The sequence below is a fragment of the Hyposmocoma kahamanoa genome, unplaced genomic scaffold, assembly GCF_003589595.1.
Source record: "Hyposmocoma kahamanoa isolate Upper Pololo Valley unplaced genomic scaffold, ASM358959v1 99841, whole genome shotgun sequence".
NCBI classification, from domain to species: Eukaryota; Metazoa; Arthropoda; class Insecta; order Lepidoptera; family Cosmopterigidae; genus Hyposmocoma; species Hyposmocoma kahamanoa.
This window is the reverse complement of record NW_020656058.1, coordinates 1-22,701: the sequence shown is the minus strand read 5'-3', so window position 1 is coordinate 22,701 and position 22,701 is coordinate 1. Positions and strand designations below refer to the sequence as shown.

The 22,701-nt window shown below is 37.2% G+C and overlaps 3 protein-coding genes across 4 annotated transcripts; 1 reads left to right on the top strand and 2 right to left on the bottom strand.

Moving 5' to 3' along the window:
- Positions 1-1,291: 1,291 nt before the first annotated feature.
- LOC113239299 lies at positions 1,292-8,258 on the bottom strand. 2 transcript variants are annotated; one of them, XM_026476219.1, is made up of 4 exons: positions 8,092-8,258; positions 6,945-7,150; positions 2,438-3,962; positions 1,292-1,771 (listed from the first exon to the last, which is right to left on the bottom strand). In XM_026476219.1, exons 3-4 carry the CDS (start codon positions 3,724-3,726, stop codon positions 1,414-1,416), a joined length of 1,647 nt encoding a protein of 548 aa, XP_026332004.1. In that variant the 5' UTR covers positions 3,727-3,962; positions 6,945-7,150; positions 8,092-8,258; the 3' UTR covers positions 1,292-1,413. The 2 variants fall into 2 exon arrangements, with proteins under 2 accessions (XP_026332004.1, XP_026332003.1); XM_026476218.1 differs by lacking the exon at positions 6,945-7,150.
- Positions 8,259-10,033: 1,775 nt separating this feature from the next.
- On the top strand, positions 10,034-10,896 carry LOC113239300 (uncharacterized isomerase PA2770-like). Its single transcript, XM_026476220.1, has one exon. It carries the CDS (start codon positions 10,034-10,036, stop codon positions 10,811-10,813), a length of 780 nt encoding a protein of 259 aa, XP_026332005.1. The 3' UTR covers positions 10,814-10,896.
- A 1,912-nt stretch (positions 10,897-12,808) lies between these two features.
- LOC113239298 (gastrula zinc finger protein XlCGF46.1-like) lies at positions 12,809-21,541 on the bottom strand. The gene is made up of 5 exons (XM_026476217.1): positions 21,532-21,541; positions 21,174-21,378; positions 20,352-20,601; positions 17,401-17,558; positions 12,809-13,889 (listed from the first exon to the last, which is right to left on the bottom strand). The coding sequence occupies exons 1-5, from the start codon at positions 21,539-21,541 to the stop codon at positions 13,070-13,072; spliced, it is 1,443 nt and encodes a 480-aa protein (XP_026332002.1). The 3' UTR covers positions 12,809-13,069.
- Between the last annotated feature and the right edge of the window lie 1,160 nt (positions 21,542-22,701).

Genomic DNA, 22,701 nt, shown 5'->3' with positions numbered 1-22,701 from the left:
GACTTGTTTATGATTTATAGCACTAGAAATCATACTCAAGTTCTTGCCTTTAGGGTCGTATTTCCAGTGCTTGAAATCATACTCAAGTCCCTGCCATTAGGGTCGTATTTCCAGTGCTTGTGTTTCCTTCCAGTGCAATCCTGACTTGAGCATACTCAACGCTCAAGTATGATTCAACGCACTAGAAATCATACTCAAGTCCTTTCCATTAGGGTCGTATTTCCAGTGCTTGAAATCATACTCGAGTCTGCTCAAATCCTGACTTGAGTATTGAGTAGAGTTCTGGAATACGACCCTCAGACTGCCATGATCAATAAAGACATGTTGCCATTCATTGTTTTGACAGGAGTTGTCAAGTTGGGAGTAACTGCCTGCTGGGGTAGCTATTGGTGTGAGTTTCCAGTTGTGAACAAGATTACATTTTCATTCGCGTGAAGCACCTTAGTAGTTAGTAATTATTATTATTAAATATAAATATTTCTTTTTGTAATAATATGTTGATCACAATTATTTTAAATTCATGCTATTTTACTTAATACAATCTATAATAATTCCTATCCTTATGTTGGATTTAATGGATACATAAGTTCTTATTATTTGTAAAATATAATCGTAACGCAACGTATAACGCTATGCCGGGATTAAGAAATTGAAACCGTAAAAGGGTCACCACAGGACAGGCTTGCCTAGTAACTCACAATGTTTTCAGGCATGACATCACGTTATCAACGCATGTTTTTGTTAATGTTTACCACACACTTAATGTTCATTCAGCATAAGTCTCTTGTTCTTTTCTTAAAAATGTAAATATGTTAATTATTTTGTTTTTCTTTGTGTTTGTGATGCCAAATAAACATATTCTATTCTAAATAGAGCCAAATTTGACTATAATGCAATGAATGAAAATGTACGAATACAAGATACATTCCAATTATGTTATTACAAACTCACCTTATTCATTTCAATGACAATGACTAAACATGACATGTAATTTTGTCGTGCGACAAATTGTAACGTATGATTGAAAAGTTGCCGATATTACAAAACAACGTAATAAGTATAATTAATAAACAAAATTAATAAAAAAATATAATTATTCTCATTTTGAACACAATCAGTTAATAGTGCTTGAACGCTCCAAGGATAGTACATCTGTCTATTTCTTTTATATGTTTAGTATGTAGTTCCATCTCGTTCTTGTTAGATGTCAGCTAGCCAGCCAGACACTAATTAACGTTTAAAAAGTAAAATTCATCATCCTGTCATGCCATTCTCATTCAACTTTGTGTAGGTCATGATACGAATTTAAGCAATTCAGTTTTACCACTTCAAGTGAATTGCATGGTTGTAAGTTGTAAGTTGGTTATAAGCTCATAGTAGGCCCCCTGTATTACAATTTGTGTAAATTCTCGTTTATATATGTGGAGGTCGGGTCTCTTTATCACTCACCTCACCTATTTTAAGGTTGTGACAATTTCCTTTAAATAAAAAAAAACCTATTTCCTGTACCTGCAATCTTACCTGACAAGCCATTTCATAATTATCCCAAGTAAATGATTCATCTTTAGGGACGCATGGTGTTGTCGTTTTTGCGTATTTATTAAGGTAAAAAGCCTCTCTATGTTGTTTATTGTGTTTCATTAGCTCTTCTGTGTTTGTCAATAGCTCCCCACATCTGTCACATGCTTTGCTGGTAACCCAGTGATTGTAAGAGTGGTTGGCACATTCTTCCGGAGTGGAAAATTTTTCATTGCAGAATGGGCAATAAAGCCTGAAAACAAGAATAAAAGTGATTATAATATTAAAATGTTATAACCAACTTTTTTTTCTAGGAGCTAGGGGCTCTTGTCGCTGGAGTAATCGTCAGCCATCCCTTTTCAGCGCCCTAACTTTGCTTTCCTGATAAGACACGATGTTACCTTGTAAATAACTTCTTTCCCAAAATCGTTGTGACGCATCAGATATTAAAACATCTTTACCGTTCGTTTCTCTATTGTATTTAATAAGCTCCACATTGGTTTTTCTTTCCGTCTAACTGATAATTTCATTTCCTATGTCTACTTCCTAAAATCTTACATTTTGAATTTCGTCACAATTGAGGGAACAATGATAGTTTATGCATCAAGTCAAGGCTAATAGATCAATAGAACACAATCAGCTGAGTAATGACTAAATTGATAATTAACTGCCTCCGTGGCCGAACGGTTACCATGTCGGACTGCCACGCAGAGGTCCCAGGTTCGATTCCCGGGCCGGGAGAAATATTTGTATGGCCTACAATTATTTCTCTCGTGAGTTTGGGTGTAATATGTGTGGTTGTCTATATGTGTGTCCATGGCACCCGCGACACAGGGTTTCCCTAGTGCGGGGCTATGTTGAGTGTGTGCGTTATTCTTATTCTTAAATTACTAAATAATGATAAAAAATTAAAAATCACCTCAAACTCTTTCTATGTTGCCTAACGTGTTCAACAAATGAGATGAACGATATAAAGAGATCCGGACAATCAATACATTTGAAAGCACAGCATTTGTTATGTACCAGCTTGCTGTGCTCCCTTACAACTCTCATAGATTTGTAGTCAGTGTCGCAGTGCTGACACAACCACATGTACTCAGACCAGGATATATTGTCTGGTAAATGTAACTGATTGTCTTGGACAACATTGTCTGCATTTTTATCCTTTTCATTTAAGTCTGCAAATATGTTTTGATCATAATTTTGGATAGCTTTACTTAGTGTTCCTTTTAAGTAATCATCATTATTATTGTTATTATTCATCTGTCTCTCCTTTGGAAGAAAATTTTCAGAAATATTTTCAATATCACCATGAGTTACACGTTGGAATGAATTTGGGGAGTAAAGAGTTGACTCGTCAGAAAGAGTTAACAGGCCTTTCAAGGTATTAGATGCATTCACATGATATGAAATATCATTAAAATAATTCACAGGTTCTGCAATATTTTCTTCATGTCCATCAACAGTTTTTGGACTTGACCAAATTGGTTTAAAATTATTGTCATTTGATCCTACACTATCTTGAATTTCGTTATCCTTCAAAATACATTCCAGGCGAACCTTTAAACGTGGGCATGGGTTATTCGAGACACCAATATCTGTGATATTTTCTAATAGTCCTTTATCTACTAAATCATTACTGTCATGAATGTTTCTATCAATACATTGTAGCGTCTCTAGCGAATTGTTATAATTTTTAATAATACCACAAGTAGCTATTTCTTCCTTGACTGTATCTTCTCTCGCCTCTGAAGAATCTACTAAAGTGGTTAAGTCTTCTATAGCATTGTCATCAATATGTAATGGATCTTTCTCAGACTTAATTTTTGTTTCACCTATTTCTATATAATTTTTTTCAATGTCAGGATCCTCTATATTACCAGTGCCAGATTGCGCTTCTCCAATGTCGAATTTATGTTCTTGACTTTCGATCTCAGATTTTGTATCAATCAAGTCATTTATAATTATTTGTGCTTCTTTCACTTTGCTAATAAACAGAGAAGCATCGTATAAATCATTATAACACGGCTCACATATCACTTTCGGTAATTTGCAAGACAAAATATTAACAAAATCAATTTTCAATAAGTTCACTCTTTCTATACAATCCTTTATATCTTGTGGATTTTCTTCTAAATCTAATAAATCATCGAATGGTTTAATTTCAGCACAAAATCTGCAGTAAGCGAATTCATAAGAAGAATTCATTGTTAATTAACTACAACATCAGTTTTTGTCACTGACTGTGTTTCATTACAATATTATTTCTTCCTAAATAATAATCTATTTGTGAATCAAACTCGCACAATTAAATTGCTAAATGTGTTATAACTCCTTGGGTACAATCGATGATTCCGCTAACGTCAAGGTTTAGGAAGACATCCTGTTTATTACTAGGAATTTGACCAGTGATTTCCAATGGCATACTCCACTCAAAAGAGAGCCTATAACAAAAGACAACACAACATTTATTAACCACCACAGAAGGAAATTGTTCATTTTAATAGATTTACATAGTACATGAACAGACAGACTAGGGTAGTATCTACAAGGGTGTCCAAAATCGATCAAAACCACTGACAGTCTAGAGTTAGCTGTTGAGGTCACTACCAGGGGCATCATCAGCGCTTTTGAGGAAAGCTGCCCACCAAAAATTCGGACTTCCAATAGGAAGGTTCCGTGGTGGAATGGCAACCTGAGAAAGCTAAGAAAGAAAACTCTAAGACTCTTCAATAGGGCCAAGCAAGGAATGGGAGACCTACAGGAAGGCCCTAACCAATTATAATAAGATAAGGAAGGATAAGCGAGCATCGTGGAGGCGGTTTTGCCAAGAGATCACTAGTGCTCCTCAAGGTGCACGTCTACACAGAGTGCTTGCCAAAGACAACTTCCATCAACCAGGACTGTTAAAAAAGTCTGATGGGATCTACTCGACTTCTACGACAGAAACCCTTGAGCTTCTAATGTCAACCCACTTTCCGGGGGCCTTGTATGGCTCGCTTACTAACCCAATAATTATTGTACATACACCTCGTAACGAGGACTGGAACAGAGCCGCCAACATTATAAGACCTCGACAAGTGGCTTGGGCTATTAGCTCGTTTAAATCGTACAAATCCCCAGGTGAGGACAGTATTACTCCCATCTTACTGCAGCAGGGTATAAGTGTACTCTTGCCATATCTGGTCAATTATTTTTTATACCAAAGGTAGGCAGAAAGGACTACTCTCTTGCAAAGTTCTTTAGACCCATCTGCCTAACCTCATTCTTGCTCAAAGCAATGGTGAAGGTACTTGACAATCACGTTAGGACTTCGTCCTTAATATATAAACCTATCCATCACACTCAACACGCCTAACCAAGTGGAAAATCTACAGAGACAGCTCTGCTCCACCTTGTAGACAGGGCTGAAAGAGCGTTTGAGGACAAACAAATAGCACTATGTGCCTTTCTAGACATAGAGGGTGCTTTTGACAATACACCCATTCGTACTCTCGTAAAGGGACTAACCCGCAAATGTGTAGACGCTTCTACTATCTGTAGTCGTATGGAAGGACAGCGTTGACTCACTGGTTACACAAGGCAATTGTGAGGCCCATAGTAACATACGCCTCTGTTATTTGGAGTGGCAAAATCAGTCAAACAACCACTATTGCCACATTGGGCAGTCTACAGCGTGTCGCGTGCCTGCTAGCGACGGGAGCCATATCCTCTACACCTGGAGCGGCCCAAAATGCATTGCTGAATCTGACTCCCCTGCATGTATTCATACACAAGGAGGCCGGTAACAGCATGTATAGGCTCTCCACCAGGTTAAGGACTAGATGGCTCTCCCAGACATTGAGATCTGCCCAGGACTCAATTCTGGAACATCCTGCTCTGGGAATGACTTCTGATGTCATGCTTCCCAAGCAAAACTTCAAGAAACTCTACCAGGTAGAATTTCAAACCAGGGAAAACTGGGAAACTAACAGACGCACCTGAAAGGACGGTAGCCTTCTTTGGTATACCGATGGGTCCAAGATGGGACCCAACATAGGCTGTGGTATACACGGCGTGAGACTCCTCTATCTTTCAGGCCGAAATGTACGCCATAATTGCTTGTGGTGCGGACCTGAACTTGAAGAGAGGCTACGTTAACAGTTATATTTATATAAACTCGGATAGTCAAGCCGCTCTGCATGCACCAACCTCAGTCACCCAAACTTCGAGGATTGTAGAGAACTGTGTTACTATACTGAATACTCTCGGGGAAAGGAATAATGTGGTCCTGAGTTGGGTTCCTGGTCACTCTGACATCAAGGGTAATGAAGCAGCGGATGAACTGGCAAAAACTGGTGCTAGGGAGGTCTTCATTGGTCCTAAGCCCTTTATAAGGATAGCACACAGCCTGGCAAAGCTCACTTTGCTGAACGAGACCTCACACGTCTCCCGTGAGATGTGGCTGCAGACTAAGGGTCTTGAGCATTCAAAAGCCCTGATAGCTGCCTTCAGTGCCAATCACTGTAGAGAAGCTCTGTCACTGGACAGGAATGGCAAATAGAAAATGGAAATGCTGACTAGAGCCTTAACAGGGCATTGTGGCGTGAACAAGCACATGTCAAATATTGGACAGAGAGAAAATAGAGAATGTAGATTCTGCCACGAGGCGGATTAAACTCCTCATCATCATCACCTCGCCCAGTGCTGTCCTCTAAAAAGCTAAAGCTGAGCAAGCATATGCTCAAATAGGGAAAGAGCTCTTAGCAGTTGTTAACGCGTGTGAGAAATTTTATTCGTATATCTATGTCTGGAGGAGACATAACCATAGAAACGGACCACAAACCCCTGGTCAGTATCATTAGCAAGCCGATATCTACTGCTCCAGCGAGATTACAGCGAATGCTGCTTCATTTACAGCCGTATACTTTCAAGTTAGTTTATAAGCCAGGGAAATATTTATTTATGGCTGATACGTTGTCCCGCGCTGTAGAACCGACGCGCGACTCACATGAGGAGCCGCGCGATCAGTTGGATTCGCGTGCACAAGTCTGTGCCATCGCTATGAGTAACCCGTTACTCGACACGCATTTCATAAAAATACAAAAAGAGACACAAAACGACACAGAATTGCAAATGTTGGCTAAATATGTTAAAGATGGGTGGCCAATGGACAGACATAAGGTGGATGCTCTGGTTAGGTCGTATTAGGGCTACCGCGATGAGTTATCGCTAGCGTACGGCATGTTGTGGAAAGGCGGTAGAATAGTTATTTCTGTCACAATACGAAACGAAGTGTTAAGACACATCGGACATTTAGGAGTAGACAAATACAAATTGAGAATCCGAGAGAGTATGTTCTGGCCAAACATAAATGCGCAAGTAGAGGACTTCATAAGTAACTGTCAGGCAAGCCTTACATTCAAAAATGAGAACAGAAAAGAAACCTTAATTCCTCACAGCGTGCCGAACAGAGCGTGGTCGAAACTAGGTGTAGATATATTTCCTTTCCATAGAAACAAATACTTAGTTGTAGTAGATTATTACAGGAAATATGTCGAAGTTGCGCAATTAAGTTCATTAACGTCTGATCACGTCATCAACGAACTCAAAATTATTTTCAGTCGACACGGTGTTCCCGATATAGTAATGTCTGAAATGTAATGTAGAAATAGGCGGCATATTATTAGAGATTCTAACCACTGTCCTACAATGCAAAACACTACAGTGTGCTCCCTGCCTTACGAAGATATCGTTACTCGCAGAGCTAACGCGTTTACGTCACGGAGCGGCGTGCAACGCGCAGCCGTTCGAATCCCGTGACACATCCGCGCGGGCCGATGAACCTAGTTGATCATCTACTAATGGTTATGTAACTCGCTCCGGCAGGGTGGTGATCGCGCCTGAGCGGTGGGGATTGTGGGCTATATGAATTGTTTGGACCTAGATGTGTCCAAACTTATTTTATATTCTAATTTAGAACAGCTGTTGTTTGATCACGGCAAATTACATAATATACACAGGTTATTTCGGCTCTATGTTTGTATAAAAATAATTAATTAATCTTACAATGCTAATTTTTTTAAATTATGGAAGTAAGAATGCTCATTATGTATAATTAAAATTTTATTAGTGATAAATAATAAATACCTACACTTTGTTAAAACCCGACCATACTCATACAATTTCTTTAAAATGTATTATGTATTTTGCATTTTTACTATGCCTGAATGATTTCCTTATTTATGTTTAAATGAATTTGTATACTTACTACGTTTTCACTACAACTATAATTTTTGTTGGTATTTTTTTTAAATAAAATGACATTTTTATTTAAATTACAATGAAATTAAATTAAAAACATTTTAAATTAAATTTTATGGATTATTTGCATTAATTTATCTTGTATTTTTTGAATTTTCACATATTCTCATGTTTCTTTTTTAATTATAAAAAGCATACACAATTTTTTGCCGTGACATTCGCTTGTTCCCTTTGAGTCTCCACTAGGGCGTTTCTCATCAGCTTCATGCCCTTTAAGGGTAGACTTACCTCTGTCATCCATCACAAGACAAATACAAACAAAACACTCACCTTGCAAGTATTCTCTAGTAAAGTATAGCAGCGAGAATTGTCGGTAAGAAGAACGACAAGTCGTCGAAATTCATAGCTGTATAAGTGGCTTCCTCGGAGATGCAACCTATCCTATCAATCCAGTATATTATAATAATCGTAAACGAATTTCCTATTCAACATATCTCGTTGCCTACACTTACACTTACAACAATTTAGGTCAATTGTGATTGTCACTGTCAAAGTCAGTTTTTTTTTTAATTACTGGATGCCGTTTATTGGAAAAACATAGCCTATAAAAAAATGGCGGGTATTTGAAGTTACAAGTTAAAGTATATTATGAAGAGAAAACGTATAAAGAAATAGTGATGAAGAAAGTTAGAACTATATTACGTATTTTAAACCAAATTGCAAGAGTTTATTCTGAAAACTCCACTAATTACGAATTCAAAGTTATTGTTCAAAGTGATAGAAGATAATGTGATTTAAGTGAAAGTAAAACATAAATATTGACTCCCGCCGTTTAAAAGACTATTTAATAAACCCAAATAAGTGAACGAAGTTATTTAAGACAAAGTTAAAACTACATACAATGGCAAATATTACTGAGGATCCCGATAATTAAATGAAGACATGTCTCAAGGACTTGTATCCAAGCCAAAACTATTAATAAAAAAAACATAGCATAAATAGCTTGTGCCCGCCACATACAGACGAATTTCGAATTCCGTTTCGGAAAATCGATTCGAGATTCCGTATAACATCAGCATCACACACATACGTTTATTCCCGTTCGAATAAGAAGACTCAGGGTCATATTCTAGAACTCTACTCAATGCTCAAGTCAGGATTGCAATTGAAACACAAGCACTGGAAATACGACCTTAATGGCAGGGACTTGAGTATGATTTCGAGTGCTTTAAACCATACTCAAATCCTGACTTGAGCATTGAGTAGAGTTCTAGAATACGACCCTCAGCATAAGACGTGAGGCATTAATTAAGTTTTCGCAGCGAAAAAACAATTGGAATTTACTACTGTGTGTTGCGGCTTTACAAAATCTAGTGAAAACTTTCGGAACGCTTTTTTACAAACCACCATACGAAAATTCGAATCGGAAAAAAAATCGAATGGAATTTGTATAGTTTTGCTGCCTTCGGGATTCCGAGTGTATGAGGCCGCCCTTAGAAGCAAATAATGAATCGTTTTTTTCTTAAATGATTTCTCAACGTCTATTGTCTTGCGCGGTACAAATCTGCTACAAACATCATTAGTTCCAGTCACAGTCAAGGGTGAAATTACATTCCGTGCATTTAAGTATATTTATTCACATTCAATTTATTACGATAAAACGGGATAAAGTGTCAAGCTTGATATGCTTCAACTACAAATTGGCGTCTGTCGCCTTAATTTTCATATTATTTTTACAACTACCGTACCCCTCTGCATCCCTCACGTTACGCCACTGCAGTACATAGTCATCTTTAACCCTGACTTTGACAAAACCTTCGTCGAATTCGATGAAGCCGGTATAAAGAAATTGGTTATATCTTGACTATACTCCCCTCGGTGGCGACTGTGTTATTTTCGATAATTTATTATGCAATAAAATGATCTTATGCGTAATAGAATTACCATACCTACTATGAATTTGATTCCTCTTTCGTAGTGCTACGGTAAACTCTTGAATTAGGTTAACATGAATATCGATATTTATAATTTTTTGTTTGTAAAGGAATAAAAAAGAAAAAACGAGTAAATATTAACTAATTATGAAGTGTTTCACGTACAAAAACATTTAATACGTGCTATTTGCACTGGGTGTCCAAGGAGATCGTGAATTTTTAGAGATAACAAACTACTATTGTTAAAAATTCGGCTTTAACTGATAGCAGTTGTCAGTTTGTTATCACTATACTTGTGAAATAGACGCAATTAATTCAGAAACGAGTGGTGTTTAAAAATGATACAATATATCGTAGATGCGTTTGCTGAACAACTATTCGAAGGAAACCCTGCAGCAATTTGTGTACTGGACCACTGGATTGAAGATGATCTCATGCTGAAAATAGCGCAAGAAAACAATCTTTCTGATACGGCCTTTACTGTCAAAGAAAAGAATGGCTACCGTTTACGGTGGTTCACTCCTGGCGGAGAAATCGATTTATGTGGTCATGCCACACTTGCTACCGCTTTTGTAATAATGAACTATGTGGATAAAACACTGTCTAATATTACGTTTCAAACATTGAGCGGCGAATTAATTGTCAAGAAAAATCAGGATTTATACGAGATACAATTTCCAAGCTATTCTTTAATATCTATAGAAGTTACTAAAGACATGGAAAAAGCCATCGGTTTTCGCCCTCTGGAAGCTTGGATGGGCCGTGATTTGGTTTGTGTACTACAAAATGAAGAGCAAGTAGAGTCTGCTACACCAGACTTACAAAAAACGAAAGAACTGCCTGGCATGCTGCTGCACGTGACAGCTCCAAGTGCTGTTTTTGATTGTGTTAGCAGAAGTTTCGCTCCTAAATTCAACATTCCTGAAGACCCAGTCTGTGGATCTGGGCATTGTCACATTGCACCTCTTTGGGCACAAAAATTAAAGAAAGACATAATTATCGCTCGTCAAGCTTCACGACGTGGTGGTACACTTCAGTGCAAAATAAAGAACGACCAAGTAGAACTAGCCGGAAAGGCGGCTTTGTTCTCTATTGGTCAGTTATTTATTTCTGTCTAATAATCTATGGTCGGAAAAAGGTATTCCACATACATAGATAGGTACATGTATTAGATATAGCTAATACGAATGATACAGAGTTGTTAAACAAATTTTAATTCATTACTTTTTAAATTCCGGGTTTCCGGAAATGGTTTTTCTGCATCGTAGGATAAAACTGCTCATCTAGACGGTTAAATTTGGATTTTAAAGTAATTCAAATGGTGCCATGTAAAAAAAATGCAGTAGATAACTGATTTTTCATTAGAGTAAATCTGGTTGGCGGAAGAAATAATTATGGTGGCATTACTTCCTTGGTGGATTTAACAACTTATGTCACTCCTTGCATTTTTACTTGTTTTTATTTCTTCTCAGTAGTACGTTAGTCCATAGTTCTAGTATAGTAAGCTATTTATACGCTAATAAGGCTAGCTTTTCATACCGATGTTAATAAGCAAACAAGGATTCTGATTCAACGCAATCAGGTTGTTTTCACTTCTCATGCTCTAAAAGTACGCCAATATAGTGGCGCCAATGTAGCGCGAGTAAAGTGCATGAAATTCGTGTCAAATAAACGCGACCTTACGTGTGAATGCGGAAAAGGCACGGAACTAAAAGCGACCGTACTACTGTTTGAGTATGCAAATGAGCAAATAAAAAAAATTTGGTACTTTTTACTCCCTGTCCTGGATTAATACATTGTACTCCCGGTACGTAAGGCTATATGACGTACTTTTAGAGCATGAGAAGTAAAAAAGCCAATATAAAAACCCTCAGAATAATAGACACCCTCGACAAAGCACGGGTGGCCAACACCTCGGGTATTCATTGGCTCGTTTTAGGACCTCGATAAAAAATAAACCATTTTGCTATTTCAGTACAATTTGTCGATAGGAAAAATTATATTAAGGCGGATCACAGCCATTACCAGTTTTGTTCTACTTTTTATGACTCCCTTTCATTTAATTTTTGTCTTTCGATATGCATAATCAATTGATCTATTGCCGGTTCATACCATTGATATCGATATTTAACGGTGTTGTAACTAATATTGCAACACTGTTTGCACAACACAATATAATAAGAATTCTGGTCTGCCACGCAGAGGTCCGGATTCGATTCCCGGGCGAGGAAAAATATTTGCAATGCCTACATTTATTTTTCTCGCGAGTTTGTTTGTAATTTGTGGTTGTCTGTGCTGTGTCACGGCACTCGCGATACAGGGTTTCCCTAGTGCGGGGCTATGAGTGTGTACGTTATTATTATCAATATTTAATTCGGCCAGGTTAAATTATTCGCGTGATTAACGCACGTACGAAAATTGGCACGAAATATACTACTTATTTCATTAATTTATTAATAAAAAAGGTATTAATTTTGAAGTTTATAAGTTAAACTTATGACATTTTATTGAAGAAAGTGATTCTATATTTCAGTACAGTAAAGACGTCATTTTATTTTGATTAACAAAAATAAATAGGTACTTGGTTGATTCTTTTCCGTTTATTTAATCTTGACTTCATAATGAGTAGGTATTTGTTACCTGTTTTTGATTTCTAAGAAAAATAACTTGGTTAAATTATACATTTTCTTTTAGATAAATAAGCGAAAAATTGCGTTTCCTCGAACTTACAATGAATTTTCAGCATTAATATAAATCACTCGATAATTTGGGTACTAATTTCCGCCTCGTTAGGCATTCATAGGCATTCGGCCCAATAAAAAAATAGGTCGAATAGCAAATTGCATCGAGTGTATAACCAGAATATACTCGATGGCGAATAGTAACCGTATTATATTCATTGCAACTCTAATATTTAGCGAGGTTTTGGTGTGTTACTAAAGCAGTGGGTCGAGTAATTGGTAGATACAGCAGTATGAAAATTATCATCTCCATTACCATTATAACGTGACCATTATATTTTCCCCTCAGAGCGGGACGCCTGTAAATTTATTATTGTTTTAAAAATAAAAGACACGTTTATGATTGTTACGAAATGTTTAATTATAAAAAAATAAACTATAATTGTTTAATAAATCAAAAATTTTAAAAAAGACCTAATCTTGTGTTGTCTGGTGCTCGATGCCTGGTTGGCTGGTTTTAGATATTATTTATCGCGCCTTTTTTTAAATTTATTGTTACGTGTGTTTTATTTTGTGGAAGCGGGACACTTTTAAGTATTTTGGGGACAGCGGGACATGAAGCCTAAAAGCGGGACTGTCCCGGTGAAAGCGGGACGCATGGACGCATTAACCATATACCGTTTACGATAACAATTATTTCCTTTTGGTACATGGAGCCTGCGAAGCAACGTCGTTCAGCCATTTCCTGACATTGTCCTTCACTTCAACAACGTCTCCGGTCTCATTCACCCTCAACCGCCCCGCAGTCGTTCTTCTGGTCTTAGCTATGGTTATCCCATGTCGCCTTATCATGTGTTTGTTGCAATTGCCCCAATTAGTGAAGCTCAAGGGACATTTTTGACATTGAAAAGTCTTTTTCCCCGTGTGCAAGTATTCATGAGTCTTCCTATACTCCTTTTGACTAAAAGTTTTATCGCAATACTGACATTTGTACATCTCTTTATTAGACGTGTGGCATGTCATATGTCTTCTCAAATGACTCTTCGATTTGATACATATACCGCAATAGTCACAGATATACTGGTCTTGTAAGTTTAAATGTGTTTTGACGTGTTTTTTTAAGGCGTATGGAGATGGGAAACACAGTTGGCAGTACTGGCAGACGTTCCTTTTACGCAAATGCGTGTTCATGTGTTGTCTGAGCCTGGCTTTAACTTTATAAGACTGGCCACATATTTCACAAATGTGAGCGTGGTCTATGTGTCCGTGTTTCACTGCTTTGTGATCTCGTAAATTGGACTTAGCATTGAACTCTTTGAAACAAACATCGCAGGTCAATCTTAATTTGTGCCCTTGAACGTTGAACTTTTGAACGTGCTCCTTAAATTGGTTGCCTTGGAACATTTGACCGCATTTGTTGCAAAGTTTTTCGTGTTCCGTTTCATGCTGCCTTAGATGTTTCCTGGGTGGGTTGTCTCTTGTGAATGGTACGGAACAATATGGGCAGGGGATTCTGAAAAAAAAAAATTGTATACTTAAAGCGTAGTAACCAAGTTTTAGTAGCAGTAAAGATTCTTGTGAAAAATTCGTCTAGGGAAGTACTGCCACCATATCTATTTCTAAGTAAAATAAGGGTAAAACTACAAACACTTGGGAGTTTTCAACTTTATATCTTAGGGTGACAGGCGGTGCCCGTCAGATCTTTGCGATTCAAAGCTACGAGTGGTACTGCCACAAAACAATAAATATATAGAAGCTAACTAACAAAGTTAGCATAGCACGCGTGCCAACTGCAGGCTTAATTGTGCCAACTTGAGCTTAGTCGGCCATTTTCGCATTGTACGGTATAGTTGTGGCGATTCTTTTGCAAAAATTCTCTAAAATCGTACAAAAATACCTCATTATGCTGTTTTGGAGCGCAAAACCATCTTAAAAGTGCAAAATTCCGTTCTGAAAAAGAAACTGTATACTTAAGGCGATGTATTTCAACACGACCATAGATTTTAGGTGAGGTGGGGGTGTCGCCCCCAGCAGCCCGCAATCCACGCGCTGAATATTACCATGAATAAAATAAGAGCAGGCGGAGAAAATTTGACACAGATCGACAAGCGCGCAATGGCCGCTGACGGGGCAGCGGGCAGCGCAACGTGTTGTTAAATTGATAAGTAATTTGCAAATTTTCGGATAAGATTGTGAATTTATAGTTATACGGCTTCAGGTCAAACCATAATTTAGCAGGTTCTCTGTAGTACGAGAAATATCGCCATGTCAAAATTATGCACAAAGTTACATATTTTATTCTTCTTTAATTATAACCTGTTTTTAGGATTTTATATGATCGGCTAAAGTATATCCTATAGTGTACCTAGCAAATTAGCTCGTTCCTTAGACAATATCCTTCGGTGCATCGCATTTATTTGTGAGACCGTTATTTGATAGTAAATAAACCAAATGGTCTAGCAAAACAGTTTTCCTCGCTTCTCCGAAGACTCGCCTTAAAGCGTAGTAGTAGCAGTAAAGGGTACTGTCACCGTTCTGTAGGATTTGAAGCACTTTGTCTTGCAGGTCTACTCTCGTTCTCGTTCGACATTCCATGCAAAACAAATTAAGAGGGAGCAGAGGAAAAATTCCTAATTTTCGATTTGATTTTAGAGGGGTATATCCACTTTAAAGTTAAAAATAAAATATTGTGTGAGTACACGATATATTAAAGCATAGACATTAATCAGAAACATAAAACAATGAAGTTTCCTCGACAGATAAAAATCACGAAATGACCTCTAATTTTCACATTTTTTCGATTTATCCTCGAATTGCTACAGGTTATTAGGACAAAAATTAGATAATTAATTATATTTATGCATGATAGACAACTGCCACAACGGATATTTTTTTAATCCCTTTAGTTTTAGAGTTATTCCGCTAAAACGAATTTGGTACTTTTAATGCGCAAAATTCAACATCTCCTGTCGCATCTCACGCGAACTTCAGGCATATATTTGTTTCACAAATTTGGGCGGAGCCAACGTCAAAACTGTTTTGACATGCTCCCTCTTAATGTCAAATAGGTAATATACTTGTAATACTTGACCAAAAAAAAAAACAATGTCACGAATGAAGCTCCATTCGCATCTTGCGTATTTGACAGCAATTGTCATCGAGTAATAATAATATAACCAGAAATAGAGACGAAATAAGGGCCATACACTCCTGGTAACTCATCAGTGATACGTCACTTATAAATATCAACTTTCGTTTGCACTGAAATATAGACAGCGCCAACAACTGACCTGCGGGTACGTCTCCATATATCCCAAAAATATTCTGTATTTATTGTAATAAAGATAATATCTCTAACAATGGCGTGCTGTACCATTCGCTGGTGTGGGGAAAAACAGCAAAACATCTAATTACAGAACAAACGGAATCATATTTCACCGGTAATAAAATATATAATTTTGCAATTTTCGTCCATTATAGCAGAGCCCAAGTTAACTGTTCGATTTGAAGTGAAACAATTTGCGACACCCGTCAATTATTTCGAATTCGGGCTGGTCAATCGGAGCGCAGTTGTCACAGTAATGACATGGCAGAAAACAAAGTAAATGACATTTCGTCTCTATTTCTGGTTATATACTCGACGACAGCAGTAAACCCCCTGAATTGTAATATATATATAATGTCCTTGAATATATATTTTCTATGTAAGTTTCCTTGTTTTTTTTATTATTGTTCTTTCTTTATTCACTATGTGTTATATATGTATTTGCATGTATATGGTTTTTATTACCTAACTAGCATTATATTTTTGTAAAAATAAACATTGTCAGCATTAAGACGATCTGCGTGATAACGCAGATATTGAGAGGGAACGTAGAGCATTAGCAATGAGAGCTAATATGATAGCGCGTAGGTTCAGTCGATGTACGGCACAGGTAAAACTGACATTATTTAAAGCTTACTGCACATCGTTGTACACCTTTAGTTTATGGTGCTGGTACACGCAAAAGTCACTAAATGCAATGCGTGTACAGTACAACGACGCGTTCAGGGTTCTGTTGCGGCTGCCGCGTCACTGTAGTGCGTCCGGGATGTTCGCGGATGCGAGCCTTGACGGCTTCGAAGCGACGTTGCGTGCGCGGCAGCTGCCACAAACTCTTGATAGTTGTTGCACACAGATGTGACAGTGGACTGCTAAGGCACTGGTCCTCTCTTCATTTAATTTACGTACTAACATAGTCATTGAAGTTTTTGCTGTAATACTAAAATTTTTTATGGTTCTTATTGTAGTCCAAAATAAATGCATTTTATTATTCATTTTATTTATTTTTTAATTAAAAATTTTAAAATTGAAATAAAATAAAATCCATGTTTTTTATTAATCTAAATTGTATAAAGTCATTTGTAAAATTGTTAAAATAATAATAGTGTCATAAAATTGTAAAAAAATAATAAAATAGTGTAAATCACTGTGAAAAAAAATAAATATCAAATAAAATATTGCGTCAGAATTTAAGTAATAATTACGACCGGGTTGTCCCCTCCGCACTACGGAGGCTTTGTTTTCGCCTTGTTGGCCTGCACTACTGCTTTCATCAACCGCCACACAGAAATCGGCAATTTCGGTCCTGAACGCTTCCCTCGCAGGAGGACGCTCCATATCGAGGTCGAGAGTTTCTCGTCGACCTCGAAATCGAGCTTCAACCTGTTGGGACCGAATACGGGGCATTCGTTCAGGACATGTTCGAGCGTCTGTGCGGCGTCTGGGGAGCACATGCATCTAGGGTCATCGCAGCATCTGAACCGTGACCAGTCTGCGCCTGAGTCAGCCAATAGGATACGCCAACTTTCCCGATTACTCGGTCCACCTGGCGTATGTGCGGAGAAAACAATTTGGTGATGCTGCCTTTTGCGGACACAGAATACTCCTCTTGCCAGGCGTCCAGGGTTCGTTAAATTACTAGGTTACCAGTCGTTCTTCTATGTTAAGTTATAATTATTTAATTAATAGATATACTACTTACTTCAACCAAGGTCTGTGCTGTAGGACATGATTGACAAAACTCTTATAGTCACGAGGAACGTACAGACAATCGAAGCATTTGTTGACGAAACATTTCACATGGACTTCTTCAGCGTGTTTTCGAAGAGTCGCAATGTCTTCAGTATACAAGTGACATACCTGAAAAATAGAGAAAAGTAAATGATCAATTTAAATTTGCAAAAGCAGCAGGCAAAAGAATCTTAACGGTATATTTTTTAATGATTGCTCTTTTTCTCTAAATAAATTATATTAATCGATATTTTAATCTAAATAATAATAATAATAACTCACACACTCAACATAGCCCCGCACTAGGGAAACCCTGTGTCGCGGGTGCCATGGACACACATATAGACAACCACTAATTACACCCAAACTCACGGGAGAAACAAATGTAGGCCATACAAATATTTCTCCCGGCCCGGGAATCGAACCTGGGACCTCTGCGTAGCAGTCCGGCGTGGTAACCGTTCAGCCACGGAGGCAGTTAATATGTTCTAAGCTACGCAAAAAATGGTTTCATTTGTATAAATAAACTTTGATAAATGTTTGACTGTTAGGCATTGACTTACAATTATATGGACGTCGGGTCCGCGCTAAAAAGTGTCCGAACTTATAGGGCGTTAAAATCGTATACAGAGCGTCATTCACGCTTTAGTCTTCGTTTATTCGACTGACAGCGAAGCAAGCAAAATTAGACAGTACTGCGATGACATCACAATTTAAATTCAACGTTTTAACTTTTTCATATTCCTTTACATGTCACTACGTTTAAATAGGTTGACTTGGGACATTTTTTTCGTGGTTTTTGTATTAGACCCGTCGTCCATTTATTTGTAAGTCAATGCTGTTAGGCCTCAAAACTAAGACAAATGAGCATTGAAAATAAAATTTAGATACTTGTTTTTATAACTAAGTAAATGTTGATTATATTTGTATACTAATATTATACTAATTATAATATAATGTGACCTGAAAATATGTTCGGAAACAAGCAAAGTGGCTTCTACTTTTTCACATACTAACCTAACCTAACCTACTCAATGGAGGGCGCAACCAAGATTTATTAGAAGATCAATATCAAAAGATATACTGGTAATTAACGTCATCATCAATCGTTAAAGAAAAGACCAATAATAAAATAATCTCAGTACAGAATACAAAAAAAACTGACCTCAAAACTTCGTGGAATTATTTGCAAAGTTTTATTAAAACCGGATTCATCCGGTTTCATCATCTAGTTTACCACCCTTAGAGGTGGAATATTTTCTTCAAATTTAAATGGGACCATTACTGAGGTACCCTTTTCCAATAAAAATAAAAAAAACATAGAGACGAATTGAGAACCTCCTCCTTTTTTGAAGTTTATTAAAAATAGGATCAAATATTATTTTTGAATACCAAATATTAATTTAGTGTTCTTAAACATAATAATAGTGTTACCTTGAACGCAGTTCATTTATAATTTATCCGTAGATTAACTAATATAGACGGAACAATGTATATTTGTATCAAACATAAAAACTTAATTGAGGATCAAATAATATTATCCCGAAGAAAAGTTATGTGTATCCTGTTACAAATAAACGGCATGAACCGCGCGCCTAACAATACTTTTATGCCTTTCCAGAAAACCACGTTAGTCAAAAAAGTTTTCTCTATTCGAATTCGTTCTGCATGTCGTCGTGTCGTGATATACTTTTGACGACGTAAATTAATTGCTTTTTAGTTTTTATTTTATTTATTAGATTCGCCAGCAGTTTTAATGTTCTACTTATATACAAATAAGCTATTTATTTATTTATTTATTTAATAGTTTATTGTACAGGAAAAATACAACAAGTCACAAAGAATACAAGCGAAATTAAAAACAAAAGGTTCTGCTTATTTCTAATAGAAATTTCTTCCTGCAGACCTAAATACAGGACACTATAACTAAAAGAACGGGCATATGTGCACAACAAAACAAAAAAAAAAAAAATATAAAAATAATATAAAAATATTAAATTGTTATAAATTATATAAATACTTAGATAAATACATATTTTATAATATAATACCTAAGATATGGATGGAATAGTAGATAAATAATGCTCTTTAACTCTCACTTTAAAAATAGCTAACGATTTACTTTCGTGAACAGTAATAGGAAGTGCATTCCAAAGTCTGACCGCATGAACAGTGAAGGAGTGAGAATAGAAACCGGAATTGAAGCATGGAAAAGATAACTGGGACCTAACAAGAGAGCGACAGGGTTTATCCTGGGACCTAAGGAAGCTGAAACGCTCTTTCAGGTACCCGGGAGACACAGGGTTATGTAAAATATTGTAAAGAATGGAGACAATATGCAAATTCCTGCGGAGACGGATGGGAAGCCATTTGAGCTGACTGCGGAAATGTGAAATTCGGTCATATTTACGAAGCCCAAAGATGAACCTTATACATAGGTTTTGCAGTCGTTCAAGCTTATTTAGCAGTTCTTCAGTAGCATCCAAATAGCAGGAATCAGCATAGTCTAAGAAGGGCAAAATAAGTGTTTGGACTAATTATTACACTACGCTATTATTACACTTACCATTATCTACGGGTATTATTTTTACGGTGGCTTCATTTAGGGCCAGCACACGGCACTTCATTAAAACTTGGAGTTAAGACCAACAGTATTAAAGAAGCAAGAAACAAGAGAAAGAGCTAGCAATTTTGAAGTATGCGCTTGCCTAGGAACAGTACATGAACAGTAGCATCGGCTAAGAAAGTACGGAGGAGTCTCATCAGCTTCGTGACAGAATCTACAATCTTTGTACTTTCTTATCTTGGAATTAGACATGTGCTTATCAAAGCTACAACATTCAGTTAAAGCTCTGGGTATATCATGAAAGTAGTATGAGTCTATACTAGAAGATTTATAGATATTATTCAATCTACATTTACCTGACAAATACATTTATAACTATCCCAAGTAGACGTATCATCCTTTGCAACAAAATGTGCAGTTCTTCTTACATATTTTCTAGGATACAAACTCTTTTTAAACTGCCCTTTATGTCTCATTAAACTTTCGGCATCTGGCAGCTGCTCCCCACATCGATCGCATGTTTTGTTCTCAAACCAATGGTTGTAGGAATGTATGGTGCATGCTTCCGGTGTCGGGAATTGTTCGTTGCAAAAATGACAATACAATCTGAAATTATTTATTATAATTTTGGAAGCACAGACTGGCACAGACAAATAATACTTTGACAGTTATTTGAATAACTGTCGCATCTACCATACAGCGGCCAGGATGTTCCCATTGAAACCAAGCAGGTTTAACACCCCCCCGCAATGTGAACATCCTGTTGACAATAACAAAGTGTGTTCACACACACACTTAAATTATACATATAAAACACTGCACACCAATAAACATTGAATATAAAAATATCAACCTGTATATACACCTACCTATGACTAACTTACACACCCTATATACATACAACAAAACCTTAACCTAAACTTAATAAGTGTGCACATTTGGTGTGCTTTAGTTTCGGCAACGGTTTTGTGAAAATGTCCGCAATCATGTCTTGTGTGGGTATGTATTTCAGGTGAAGATTATGTAATATAAGTGAGTCGCGGATGAAGTGGTGTTTAATGTCAATATGTTTGGTGCGTGCATGATAAGTGTTATTGTGTGGTAATTTGATAGAACTTTGATTGTCAGTGTGTATGATGATGGGTTGTGGAGTGACGGCGAATACTTCGGTTATGAACGATTTGAGGTAAATAGCCTCCTTGCAAGCCTCCGCCAGAGCCATGTACTCGGCTTCTGTCGTGGAAAGCGCTACTGTACGCTGCTTGCGAGCTTCCCATGATATAGGGGTACCGTTCAATAAAAATACAAAACCGGTGTATGAACGTCGGTCCACAAGATTGTTTCCATAGTCGGCATCAACATAACACACGGGTTGGAACTGACCTGATGGTTTAAAATGTAGTCGGTGATCCTTGGTGCCTTTAAGGTACCGAAGAACACGCTTAGCGGCCTTCCAGTGTATTTCTTAGCTATTAATTGGTGAGAGGACTGACAGGATTGAAGACAGTGGCGTCATCGTTTCGGAGGACGACATACTTTGAGTCATTGGGCTAGCAAAGCAAAGAATTTTGGGACAAGGAAGCTTATTTATCATGCCCTCGTTTCAGCACTAGTTGTAGCAAAGAAACTATACAGTCACTATTTAAATTCGCAACAATAGGTGGAAAGACGTGAGAGGACTTAATTTTGGGGGAGGGCTTTTAGTGCCCCATCGTTATGATGTTTTAGTCGATCCAGTTTTGGAATAACAACGCAGAAACAACTAGTAGAACTTTCTGCAACTAATGAGCTTTTAAAGCTGGGTACTGAGTATAGAGAACTTACTCAAGTCCTTCTTCAGGATGAGCTTAGTGAAACAAATGATGTAGAAATAAATCAGACTCCATCCTCACCACCCACATCATCAACGCAACCAGCACGTGCAACGTATGCCAGCGTTGCTGCAGGAAAACGTATCTGCTCCACTACAACTGTTGAAGTTCGTCAGAGTCAACGGTCAACCAAGACCATTAGAACTCCTACCAGGCCATCCAGAAGAACGGTAGCTTTTTCTGATACAATAGGCGTAGCACTAGGCTACCACCTAAGTAGCCACTTAAAACAAAGGGTAGTCACTATTGCTATCCAGGAGCTACTTTTAGTCAAATTATTACACTGTTAAGTGGTTGCAACTTTGATAAATAAACAACAGCGATTCTTATAATAGGTGATAGTAATAACATTAGTAAAAAAGAAGTAAATAGTAGCATTGACGTGTTCATGAGAATTCATGAGAAGTGTGGGTGTAAATTCATACTAAGTGCATTCCCTTGCTGCTCTAACCTAGGCGTCGCTCGTAATAAGTATATATATAACATAAAATCGCACATTCATAATTTGAGTTGCCGTCATAGTGACGTTATATTTTGTTTTGACATCAATAAGTTCGTAAGGAACTTCAAATTTTTTGAGGATAATTTACTTTTCCATAAGGTATCTGAGACATATAGCTAGTTTGCTATCTTTTAATGTTAAGGACGCTGTTATAGAAGATATAACACAGTCCCACGACAATGCTCCTACTTTAAGTAGCAACAGTATACTCATTACTAACCATAATTTAAACTGAAAAACACAACAACAGAAAAGTCTAACCGTATCCATGTAGTACATCAAAATATTCAAGGCTTTTCTGGCAAAACATTAGAAATGTCTTTTTTGCACGAT